Raw genomic sequence first — 13,320 nt, forward strand, 5'->3', positions numbered from 1 at the left:
AGTATACCCTCCACTACACCACTGGGGTGGGGGAGATAACAGAGTTTAACACACTAAAAAGTATCCTGGGGTTATGACAGTTAATATGATCAGAGAAATATTGGGCCCTGGCATTTTTGACTGCTAGCTGGTATTTCTTCAGCAGATCCTTCAACATTTGAAATGAGACCTCCAGTTTATCACACTTTCACCTTCGCTCTGCTCTGTGTATTATACTGCACAAACTCTAAACAAACACACTTTCCCAAAAGGCATCAGAGTACTGTAAAGCTTGTACTGCAAAGGAAGATTAGTGGGTTAGTGGGATATGTCGAGGCTGAAGAGTCTAAAAAGTTTTCCGTGTCACAAGGGTGGCTCTGTTTTAATCTGGCTAGATCATTGTATTTATGCTGCACAGCTAGCCTAGTCAAAAACAGAGATTTGACATAAAAATGGCAAAAAACTACTGTAGAAGCAAAAAAGTCAAGGTCCCGAGCTGGGCCAGTTAGCTCGCGACCTCGCTCTTCCCCTCTCAAACGGACTTTCTTTTTCTTCCATTAGATATCAAAAACTCAAATACTCAGAGATCAAAAAAATCACTGGAGACACGTAGAATCAGACGCAACTGAGTTTAATGTGCTCGCAGGCAACAAACACATCACAACCCAAATGAGCCAAGCTCCGGAGCAAGGCTGGAATTTCTTTGTTTGCGCTCGCTCTTTTATCGTAGAATTTCTGCTGAGTCATCTCTTTCCCTTAATCCTTCTCACTTGGCTCTGATCGTAACATATCCCACCTCTGCTGAGTCACTTTTTCTCCACCATAATGGTGTCATATTTCTGCTGAGTAATGTTTTTCCTAGATCTAAGACTGCCTCCTCTTACTAGGGTCATTCTCAGGACAAGCTGTAATTCCCCTAATTTTCCACTAGTGTTTTCTGAACCCATCCTCATGCTATTTTTAGAAATGATTCACAGTGAGTCCTAGGTACTTCTCCACCACAATGCTTAAGTGCTCAATGAGTGTGCGTGTGTGTCATAAGAATACATGAAATATTAAACCAGTGTGTAATTTGTCAGTTGCACAGATTATATTGCTTCAACACATATCTTTTAAAGGTCAGCTAAAAGGTACAGTATATGTCTTCAGTAAATCAGTACATTACACTACACTACCCAACCCTTTTGGAAATAGTCTCTCTGTATTAAATAGTCAATCTATGAGCAGTACAGATCCTCAGCTGAGGGAACATGTGTTATGACCTGGCTCTGAGGCCGCAACCAGAAACGAGAGCAGAGAGGGGATCAGTGCCAAATAGCGCTTAGTTTATTTATGAAAGTAAAACAAAAGAAGGCAAAAGGTCCATTTCAGCAACCAGCGGTGCAGGAGCACCCCCATGCCCCACGGAAGGAACGCGTGTGTAGGTACAGCGGCGGCCACAAGGTATCTGAGGAAGGAGGAATATATGGTCGAGCACATCACCAGGCCCAGGTGCAGCTCATCACCTGATGACGACGACCCCGCCTCGGACCAGAACCTGCCAGGAAGACAACAGCACACAGTACACCAGCACTACGCAGAGGAGTGGAGGGGTCGTCACACATGTAATAATTGCAAACTTGACAGCCATAATGTTAACCTTATATTAGTGATGCCACTGAATGAAGCTATGCAATGACAGAAGTGCTGACTGTATATATTGCTTTTTTTCCGCCATGGCAACTACATACAGAAAAGCTCTCTTTGAAGCTGACTACATCACTGTATTAACGCTATGCAGCTAGCCTGGTTGGGAACAGTTGACGTTCAGAGTTTCAACATAAAATTGGTAAAAAAAAACAAAAAAAACAAAAGCCTTTCACACCCCAACAATTTTAGAAACAGCATCACTCTGTGGTCATTAGTCAATCTATGAGCGGCACAGATCCTTAGCTGAGGGAACATGTAATAATTGCAAATTTGACAGCTGTAATGTTAATGTTATATTAGTAATGCCACCGAATGGAGCTGTGCAATAACAGTAACGCTTACTGTATATACCATGGATTTTTTTCTCCACTGTAACTATCAGTGATGCAGAAAATCTGAGCAAGTATATTGTGTCATTTTATTTGTGAGGTTGTTGTTACTCTCTCGGAACTCTGGTCCATTTCTTCACGTCGGCTCTAAAGTCTTCTATAAAATCACAGGTAGCACATTAATGATTTACCATATTATTAATGAGTTCGTACAAACAGTGCATGAGAACAGCCTGTCACATTACAGTGCAGTCCATCAGGAATGTGTGCTTCCGCATTGTGTTGCCACAAAAGTTGAGCTAGGCTCGTCTCTTTCGCTGGACAACAATATTAATATTTTTCCTTGAGCCCTCTGCACTGGCACCTGTGCTGTGTGGCCTCTTTGAAATCAGTAAGGGCTGTTCCATAACTTCCTGTTGATGGTCTGCTTAGGTGACTTAAAACAGGGCAAAGAGGTAAGACAAGGTAAAGAAAACAAGAGCGGAGATTGACATAGAGCAGAAACACTGGGTTCCAGTAAAAGTGATGAAGATGATGTGCAGAGTGAGGGAGGCGGGGCATCTGAGTCCAACAGAGACCGAGACAAAAAGGAGGAGAGGAATTTCGAAAGCTTAAGATGTACTTTGGTTATATGACTCAGATTTGTTCAGGAAGCTGCCAGAGCTGCAGCTCTCTGAAGATGGAGGAGCTCTGCTTTCCACAACTGCTCAACACCTCCTGCAGAAAGCCCACCTCTCCTTGGGCCAACTTTGTGCTCCTTAACATTGTGCTGTACTTTATCTCTCTGCTCACTGTGGCTCTTAACCTCCTTGTCATCATCTCAGTCTCCCACTTCAGGCAAAGATTAACTTAAAAATGTGGACAGCTTCTGTAGATTCGACGAACTGTCTTTGAGTTGGTACTGAATAATGTTGCACCTTGGAAATGTATTTTAGACACATTTGACTTGTATTCTGTCCTTTTGCACAAACTTAACTGTGATTTTGACACCAGATATTGCAGTTAGATGTCCACATTTAACTATATTGAAACTGCAGATGTTGTCGATCAGAAAACATTTCATTTGATGTTTTTTTTTTTTTTTTACAACTGTTTTAGTCATTTAGTTTTGGGGACTTGGTGAGTTCATGTTTTCACTGTGGCGCTTAACCTCCTTGTCATCATCTCAGTCTCCCATTTCAGGCAAAGATTAACTTAAAAATGTCAACAGCTACTGTAGATTAGAAGAACTGTCTTTGAGTTGGTACTGAATAATGTTGCACCTTGGAAATGTACTTTGTCTTGCTTACTGTTAATTATAACTACAGATGTTGCTGATCAGAAAACATTCCACTATAGACCTTTTTTTACACTTGTTTTATCTGTTTTGTTATTTAGATCTGAGGACTTGTTGGGTTTATGAGTTTTTCTTCTTTCTCTCCAGGCAGCTCCACACACCCACCAACATCCTCCTCCTCTCTCTGGCTGTCTCAGACTTTCTCGTGGGCCTCCTGGTGATACCGGGAGAAATCCTGCTAAAAACATCCTGCTGGTTTCTTGGTGACCTCATATGTTTGCTCTATTATTATGTGTCCGTCATCATTGTGTGTTCTTCGATAGGAAACATGGTGCTCATATCAGTCGACCGCTATGTGGCTATTTGTGACCCTCTGCATTACACCACCAGAGTCACTGTGAAAAGAGTTAAACTCTGTGTGTGTCTGTGTTGGCTCTGTGCTGTTTCTTACTGTAGTCTCTTGTTAAAGGATGACCTGACTCAACCAGGCAGGTATAATTCCTGCCATGGAGAGTGTGTGATTGTCATGAACCACACTGCAGGAGTTGTTGACCTTGTTGTAATCGTTATTGTTCCCATTTCTGTCATTGTTGTTCTGTACATGAGAGTATTTGTTGTGGCTGTGTCTCAGGCTCGTGCCATGCGCTCTCACATCACAGCTGTCACTCTCCAGCTTTCAGTGAATCAAAAAACAAAGAAATCGGAGCTGAAAGCAGCCAGGACTCTTGGTGTTCTTGTAGTTGTGTTTCTAATATGTTTCTGCCCATTTTACTGTGTCACTCTTGCAGGTGATGCCTTGGTCAGTTCTTCATCTGCATGGCTTTATCTGTTCTATTTGAACTCATGTCTTAATCCTTTGATCTATGCCTTGTTTTATTCCTGGTTTAGAAAAGCAGTTAAACTCATTGTCAGTCTTCAGATTCTGCAGCCTGGCTCCTGCTCCACCAACATACTGTAGAGAGGCTGTGGAGTGACTGAAATGAGGCCTGCTCCACCAAGGTTTTGAAGTGAAAATCACAAAAAACTTTGGTAACACTACATAATACGGCCCACGTCCTTAGTGTGTACCTCCTGTTCACCTACCACCTACTTTACCCCAACTTCCACAGATGTACAGTGTAACTTCCCCCACTCATTTCCCGCACATATTTCCCCGTGTCTTACAGTATAACTAGGCTGCTTCTTAGAGCGTACTTCCCGTTCCAACCTGATCTCACAGAAATACATGAAATGACCACGACCTCTTAACACCGCATTCTGTGGTGGCAGCACGTAATGGGTTGAAATTACATGCCGGTACCACAGAAACAGTGCCAATGTAAAGTCGATTAGGATCCTTTTTCATGGTGGACACATGAATCCCCTGATTCAACAATGTCCTGTATAGACACAAAAACACTAAAGTGTTTTTGATATTAAAACGGCAAATATATTCCTCTGTTATAATTTCCCACCAATAATAATAATAATAATAATAATAATAATAATAATAATAACATGATAGTTCGGCTGTACTAGATATTTGATATATTCAAATATTCAGTCCCAAAAACACCATTTCTAGATAACTTGCTAAAATATCTGAAGTTAACCATCATCCTTGCTTCTTCTTAACATATTTTATCTAGATGCAGTGTCATTACTAGTTCAGCTTTACTAGACTTTTGATATATTCAGTAGATGTATCTTTTTACGACTCTATTTTACAACAAACCGCAAAAAAACCTACCGTCCCAAAAACGCCGTTTTTAGAGTACTATCGAAAATATCTTAAATTAGCCAACATCCTTGCTTTTTTTCTGAACCCTATGGGCCCTAGGCGTTTTTGGGGTATTTTTACTGCCTTTACTTTTAAGCTCATATCACAGTCATTATAAAGGCTACATACACATGCTATATCTTGTTTTTTTTTTCAGGACAATCTGGGCTAACCAGATTTGCCATCATTACATGTCCTTCTATGTGCCTGTATTTTATATTAATTTTTATATCAATGAAAAAAACAAATCCGTGTTACTAAATTCTTACATTTTTACATGTATCTCACCATAGCAAGTTGGAAGTTGACATATTTTGCCATATATGAAGAGGGGAGACTCTCTGGAATCTGGCAATATAAGAACCATGATGGTGGGACATTCTGTCACTTCACAGCTGTCCAAAACATGTGGTTTGTGCCAGGCGGACATGATTGCCAGTATTTTTTCATTATTGCAAGAAATTCCATTGACTCATTCACAAGTCAAAAATGTGTTTTATCTGAAGGAAACATGCAATATTTACATATAAGATAATAGAAAAATAGTCAGCCAAGTGCAATGATGTCCTCCAAGATAATATTTGCCACTTTGTTTGCAGTAAACAAAGTTTGTTGTTGTTTTTCAGTTTCAGTTATATACTGGGGGGGCATTTTGGGCATTGGGGGGGGGGGGGCACATGTCCCCCTCAATGTATATGGTGACTACGGCCCTGTCAGCATGCATAATTAGGCTGCAGTTGTCTGGGTGTGCAAAGGTGAAGTGGCTGGTCTTGTCATACAAAGTTTGATGGAGTGTCAACTGGACAATATGGAGATATTTGCATCGTGAAAGCCGGACTACAAATGTGGATAGACAGGGAGAAACACACGCAAGCCTAAGACGTGGTGAGATACGATATTCCTCACTATATGAAGTGACTGATAACAAGATCTGTATAATGGGTTGTAAAGAAATTCGTCAGGTTTTTATTTTGTAGACAATTAATCTGGATTTATAGCATGATGGGATGACAGCACAATGATGTGTGTGGTCCTGCGCTCTCATGTGATATGTGTGGCATTTCTGTGCAAGCCTGCATTCGCGAGTAATCCATCCAACAGTAATGTGTGTGCAGAGCTGTATGAAAGCTCTGTTATTCATGATTTTAGTGTAAATTTTTCATTTTTTTTTGCTATGAAAACATTGGACTACGGACAAGTCTTGGTCTTGTCAGAAAGCTACAATTTTGCTGTTTCACATGGTATGTGTGGCTTCTTGCTATGACGCACGGTCGCGGAGAAAATCAATAGAGAAGGACAGGTGTGAATTTGGACGCACTGTGCGTCGTTCGGGCCCATAGAGTTAACATAGTTCATCTAGGTGCAGTGTAATTACTAGTTCGGCTTTACTAGATATTAGATATATTCAGTAGATCTATCTTTTTACGACCCTATTTTACAAGCCGCAAAAAAACCTGCCGTCCTGAAAACGCCGTTTCTAGCGTATTAGCTAAAATATCGAAAATTAGCCGACATCTTTACTTTTTCTTAACATAGTTCATCTAGGTGCAGTGTGTTTAGTGTTTTAGTTCGGCTTTACTAGATATTAGATATATTCAGTAGATCTATCTTTTTACAGCCCTATTTTACAAGCTGCAAAAAAACCTGCCGTCCCGAAAACACCGTTTCTAGCGTATTAGCTAAAATATCGAAAATTAGCCGACATCTTTACTTTTTCTTAACATAGTTCATCTAGGTGCAGTGTGTTTAGTGTTTTAGTTCGGCTTCACTAGATATTAGATATATTGGGTAGATATATCTTTTTACAACCCTATTTAGAACCCTACTTTGCAAATCAGAAGAACTACAACTATGTTGCTGATATGTATCAAGCTGCATGGAGCGGTCCCAGGGAATTGTAGTTTTTAAAAAATCGAAGTGTTTTTCCCAGATTTGGAAGTTGTAAATACTGAATTGAGAGTACACTGTGGACTTTAAGGGGATGGTAAACACACTTGTGTACTCAGATTTTAAATATCTAATTTCTAAATGGGTGAAAATTAATTGTATCCATATTTTATCCATATCTGACAGCACCCACAGTTGTTTACGACACTCACATGATAGTTGAGGTCAAGAGCTCTCTATAACAGTTGGTCCCATGTCTGCACCCCCTTTTGTTGCTGAATTATAAGCACTCAAACATGCACTGAGGTCAAGGTTCAAAGGTCAATGGCTGAAAGCAGGAGCCATGTAGAATCTTCATACTGACATATGTCACTCTCCAGGTTGAGACCTTTCCTATGATGTATTTGGTTTAGCTCTACGACAAAGTTTAGATTTTTTCATTTTTGGACACAAGCCATGCCAGGTGTAGTTTCAGAGAGCACTTTGAAGGCCCAGTGTATAAAATGAGTTTTGTTTTTTGCTTGTTTTTTTCTTTTTTACTGTAGATAGTTACTAAAATGAGTCATCCTCAGATAATACAATACTACTAAAAAGTAAAACCAATAATAACAATAATGAAATAAGCAAAAATTATATAGAAATTTTAAAATCTATTTACAGAGTGCAATGGTAGCCTAATAGATAACTTGGATACTATTTATTATTGTTTAGACACTTTGTTATTGCTTAGATACTATTTAGCCTATTTGTTATGGTCTGCTTTTGATGCATGTTTTGGTGGCGGCTCTTGTGTTTTTCTGTTTGTTTTCCTGTCCTTCCTGGACCTGCAGGGCTGGTGTGTGGAGGAGGCGGGGCAGCTGGTTCTGTAGCGCTGGCTTGGGGTCCGCTCTCCCCTGGTGGAGTGGAGGGCGGATGGCTCCATGTGATGGTGTTTCCTCTCTGGTTCTTCCGTGCTCAGCCTTATTTTTTTCTTCTTATTTATTTATTTATTTATTAGTGGTGTTTGGATTCAGTTACGGCAGACGGATGGCAATCTGAAATGCAATGAAGCCCACAGACAGTGGACAGTAGCTACAAAATGGTAGTGGAACGTGCCCCATCCGCCCACAGCACAATGCTCTTAAAGCCCTACGCTATCAAAAGCTGGCAAAATACATTTATTTTATTTTATGGCCTTGACATTAACCTGTCATATTGTTGTGTTATCAAGGACACTTCCGTGTTTTTGTGTGTATACAGGAATGTTAAAGATATCATTGAGGAAAATGAGGTTGACTAGAGCTGGGTTGAAAAAATAGATTTAATCGATTTGAATCGATTTTCCTTTAAATGGCACAAAATTGATTCATTAATTAAAAAATCGATCTTTTACTACAACTGTTTTCCTCTGTGGACGTGTTGTGCAGCCGGTAGCAGACTGCAGCAGCCTGCAGCACTATCAACCCAGGTAGTCTCACGAGATCAGCATTTAGCACCTGAGGTCATGGCGAGAGATCTCGCGAGACGGCCGGACACTGAATGAAGACAGAGCAGCAAACAATGGTGGGAGCGTGTCCACTGAAGGCATGGGTCTACGGTGCGAGTATTTTCACTCGCATTTTCCCCTAAAAATATAACGCTAATAATGTACACATGTTTATTAAATACACATCAGTTTCACAGAAAAAGATTAAGAAATACCACTAAGCATCAGCACACTGCTAACTGTAGCCTCAGTTTGTGCCTCATACAGATCTGCTGGTAATGTTAACTTAGCGTTAGCAAGCGTGATAAAAGACGGCAGAGAGGCGGCGTTGTGCAAATAAACCAAAGATATATTAATTCTCTGTAGCAGTAAACACATGGGCCGATAACAAATGTGTTAACTAACTATGCTACAGCTTTACAAGCTATTCAGGGCTGCCGACGATAACGTTAACATGACAAACAGCAAGGCTAACGTTACGACTAATGTAACAAGCGTAAATGTACTGACGCTCCTCAGACACACACACACATACCAGACAGCCTCTCAGTCCTTAGCCGCTAACGTTAGCTCATGTACAACACAGGTACCACACAGAAACTTTTACAAAGGGTCATAATGTGCTTCTAGTGACTGTCAAATCGTCAGCGAAACTTGTTTACACAGACACGGAGAGCAGCGTGCCTGCTCTCATGGGACAAAGATCCTCTGAGAAGAAAGACGGTTCACTCTGCTCTGCCGCCAGGAACAAACTGGAAGGCAAAGATCCTCTCTGAGGAAGAGGGTTCACTTTGCTGCAGGGTTCACCTACGTACATTGTTTCTCTTCTGATACAGTCAATGTGTGTATCACAACCACTGTAGTGTATTGCACAAAAGCTTTATAAGACGGTTACAGGCAGCAAACTTGTGCATGTCCTTTGTTTACATTTTTTGTAGCCACTTCATTTAAATTGTCTGCCTTGTGATTAGATTTAATTTAAAATATTTATTTTGTATGTGTCAGGTAATGTTAAATAAAAGTACATGATGACTAATGTACTGCTTTGGGGTCAATTCTTAATGTAAACAGTAGTTTTAATAGTAATGCACCAGGTCAGAGAGAAAAAGGAGGAGAGGTAAGAGGTCATTCGATTATATAACTCAGATTTGTTGAGGAAGCTGCCAGAGCTGCAGCTCTCTGAAGATGGAGGAGCTCTGCTTTCCACAACTGCTCAACACCTCCTGCAGAAAGCCCACCTCTCCTTGGGCCAACTTTGTGCTCCTTAACATTGTGCTGTACTTTATCTCTCTGCTCACTGTGGCTCTTAACCTCCTTGTCATCATCTCAGTCTCCCACTTCAGGCAAAGATTAACTTAAAAATGTGGACAGTTTCTGTAGATTAGAAGAACTGTCTTTGAGTTGGTACTGAATAATGTTGTACCTTGGAAATGTATTTAAGACACATTTGACTTGTATTCTGCCCTTTTGCACAAACTTAACTGTGATTTTGACACCAGATATTGCAGTTAGATGTCCACATTTAACCATATTGAAACTGCAGATGTTGTCGATCAGAAAACATTTAATTATATGTTTGTTTGTTTTTTTACAACTGTTTTAGTCATTTCAGTTTGGGGACGTGGTGAGTTCATGTTTTCACTGTGGCTCTTAACCTCCTTGTCATCATCTCAGTCTCCCACTTAAGGCAAAGATTAACTTAAAAATGTCAAAAGCTACTGTAGATTAGAAGAACTGTCTTTGAGTTGGTACTGAATAATGTACCTTGGAAATGTACTTTGTCTTGCTGACTGTTAATTATAACTACAGATGTTGTCGATCAGAAAACATTCCATTATAGACCTTTTTTACACTTGTTTTATCTGTTTGTTATGTAAATCTGAGGACTTGTTGGGTTCATGATGTTTTTCTTCTTTCTCTCCAGGCAGCTCCACACACCCACAAACATCCTCCTCCTCTCTCTGGCTGTCTCAGACTTTTTCGTGGGCCTCCTGGTGCTACCGGGAGAAGTCCTGCTAAAAACATACTGCTGGTTTCTTGGTGACCTCTTGTGTTTGCTCTATTTTTATGTGTCCTTCATCATTACGTCTTCTTCGATAGGAGACATGGTGCTCATATCAGTCGACCGCTGTGTCGCGATTTGTGACCCTCTGCATTACACCACCAGAGTCACTGTGAAAAGAGTTAAACTCTGTGTGTGTCTGTGTTGGCTCTGTGCTGTTTCTTACTGCAGTCTCTTGTTAAAGGATGACCTGACTCAACCAGGCAGGTATAATTCCTGCCATGGAGAGTGTGTGTTTGTCATTAACCACACTGTAGGAGTTGTTGACCTTGTTGTAACCTTTATTGTTCCCATTTCTGTCATTGTCGTTCTGTACATGAGAGTATTTGTTGTGGCTGTGTCTCAGGCTCGTGCCATGCGCTCTCACATCACAGCTGTCACTCTCCAGCTTTCAGTGAATCAACAAACAAAGAAATCTGAGCTGAAAGCAGCCAGGACTCTTGGTGTTCTTGTAGTTGTGTTTCTAATATGTTTCTGCCCATTTTACTGTGTCACTCTTGCAGGTGATGCCTTGGTCAGTTCTTCATCTGCATCATTTGTGTTTTATCTGTTCTATTTCAACTCATGTCTTAATCCTTTGATCTATGCCTTGTTTTATTCCTGGTTTAGAAAAGCAGTTAAACTCATTGTCAGTCTTCAGATTCTGCAGCCTGGCTCCTGCTCCCCCAACATACTGTAGAGAGGCTGTGGAGTGACTTAAATGAGGCCTGCTCCACCAAGATTTTGAATTGAAAATCACAAAAACCTTTGGTAACACTACATAATACGGCCCGCGTCCTTAGTGTGTACCTCCCGTTCACCTACCACCTACTTTACCCCAACTTCCACAGATGTACAGTGTAACTTCCCGCACTCACTTCCCGCACATATTTCCCCGTGTCTTACAGTATAACTAGGCTGCTTCTTAGACCGTACCTCCCTTTCCAACCTGATCTGACAGAAATACGTGAAATGACCACGACCTCTTAACACCGCATTCCATGGTGGCAGCAATGTAATGGGTTGAAATTACGTGCTGGTACCACAGAAACAATGCCAATGTAAAGTCGATTAGGATCCTTTTTCATGGTGGACACACAAATTCCCCGATTCAACAACGTCCTATATAGACACAAAAACACTAAAGTGTTCTTGATATTAAAACGGCAAATATATTCCTCTGTTATAATTTCCCACCAACAATAATAATAATAATAATAACATGATAGTTCGGCTGTACTAGATATTTGATATATTCAAATATTCAGTCCCAAAAACACTGTTTCTAGAGAACTTGCTAAAATATCTGAAGTTAACCATCATCCTTGCTTCTTCTTAACATATTTTATCTAGGTGTAGTGTCATTACTAGTTCAGCTTTACTGGACATTTGATATATTCAGTAGATGTATCTTTTTACGACTCTATTTTACAACAAGCCGCAAAAAACCTACCGTCCCAAAAACGCAGTTTTTTTAGAGTACTATCGAAAATATCTGAAATTAGCCAACATCCTTGCTTTTTTTCTTAACATAGTTCATCTAGGTGCAGTGTCATTACTAGTTCGGCTTTACTAGATGTTAGATATATTCAGTAGATCTATCTTTTTACAACCCTATTTTACAAGCTGCAAAAAAACCTGCCGTCCCGAAAATGCTGTTTCTAGTGTATTAGCTAAAATATCGAAAATTAGCCGACATCTTTACTTTTTCTTAACATAGTTCATCTAGGTGCAGTGTGTTTAGTGTTTTAGTTCGGCTTCACTAGATATTAGATATATTGGGTAGATATATCTTTTTACAACCCTATTTAGAACCCTACTTTGCAAATCAGAAGAACTACAACTATGTTGCTGATATGTATCAAGCTGCATGGAGCGGTCCCAGGGAATTGTAGTTTTTAAAAAATATAATTTTTTTTTCCCAGATTTGGAAGTTGTAAATACTGAATTGAAAGTACACTGTGGACTTTAAGGGGATGGTAAACACACTTGTGTAATCAGATTTTAAATATCTAATTTCTAAATGGGTGAAAATTAATTGTATCCATATTTTACCCATATCTGACAGCACCCCCAGTTGTTGACTACACTCACATGATAGCTGAGGTCAAGAGCTCTCTATAACAGTTGGTCCCATGTCTGCACCCCCTTTTGTTGCTGAGTTATAAGCACTCAAACATGCACTGAGGTCAAGGTTCAAAGGTCAATGGCTGAAAGCAGGAGCCATGTAGAATCTTCATACTGACATATGTTACTCTCCAGGTTGAGACCTTTCCAATGATGTATTTGGTTTAGCTCTACGACAAAGTTTTGATTTTGTCTTTTTTTGGACACAAGCCATGCCAGGTGTAGTTTCAGAGAGCACTTTGAAGGCCCAGTGTATAAAATGATTTTTGCTTGTTTTTTCTTTTTTACTGTAGATAGTTACTAAAATGAGTCATCCTCAGACAATACAATACTACTAAAAAGTAAAACCAAAGTAAAACCAATAATAACAATAATGAAATAAGCAAAAATAATATCGAAATTATATTGAAATTTTAAAATCTATTTACAGAGTGGAATGGTAGCCTAATAGATAACTTGGATACTATTTATTATTGTTTAGACACTTTATTATTGCTTAGATACTATTTAGCCTATTTGTTATGGTCTGCTTTTGATGCATGGTTTGGTGGTGGCTTTTGTGTTTTTCTGTTTGTTTTCCTGTCCTTCCTGGACCTGCAGGGCTGGTGTGTGGAGGCGGGGCTGACCTACTTTTCCACCACGGGTGGTGAGGAACACCTGGTTTCCATCTCACCTTGTCAACCTTGCTATAAAGCCATCTCTGACTTCACCTTGAGTGCCAGATAATTCCGTCTCATTCGGTAGTGCGTCTCTCGTTGGAGCCTTAAT

The 13,320-nt window shown here is 40.0% G+C and overlaps 2 protein-coding genes across 2 annotated transcripts; both read left to right on the forward strand.

Annotated features, from left to right (window-relative positions):
• Positions 1-1,375: 1,375 nt before the first annotated feature.
• Positions 1,376-4,231, forward strand: LOC144466785 (trace amine-associated receptor 8a-like). Its single transcript, XM_078174202.1, has 3 exons — positions 1,376-1,540; positions 2,638-2,834; positions 3,421-4,231. Exons 1-3 carry the CDS (start codon positions 1,376-1,378, stop codon positions 4,229-4,231), a joined length of 1,173 nt encoding a protein of 390 aa, XP_078030328.1.
• Positions 4,232-8,484: 4,253 nt separating this feature from the next.
• LOC144466786 (trace amine-associated receptor 13c-like) lies at positions 8,485-11,125 on the forward strand. The gene is made up of 3 exons (XM_078174203.1): positions 8,485-8,495; positions 9,545-9,727; positions 10,309-11,125. The coding sequence occupies exons 1-3, from the start codon at positions 8,485-8,487 to the stop codon at positions 11,123-11,125; spliced, it is 1,011 nt and encodes a 336-aa protein (XP_078030329.1).
• The last annotated feature ends 2,195 nt before the right edge of the window (positions 11,126-13,320 follow it).

This window comes from Epinephelus lanceolatus, chromosome 14, assembly GCF_041903045.1.
Source record: "Epinephelus lanceolatus isolate andai-2023 chromosome 14, ASM4190304v1, whole genome shotgun sequence".
NCBI classification, from domain to species: domain Eukaryota; kingdom Metazoa; phylum Chordata; class Actinopteri; order Perciformes; family Serranidae; genus Epinephelus; species Epinephelus lanceolatus.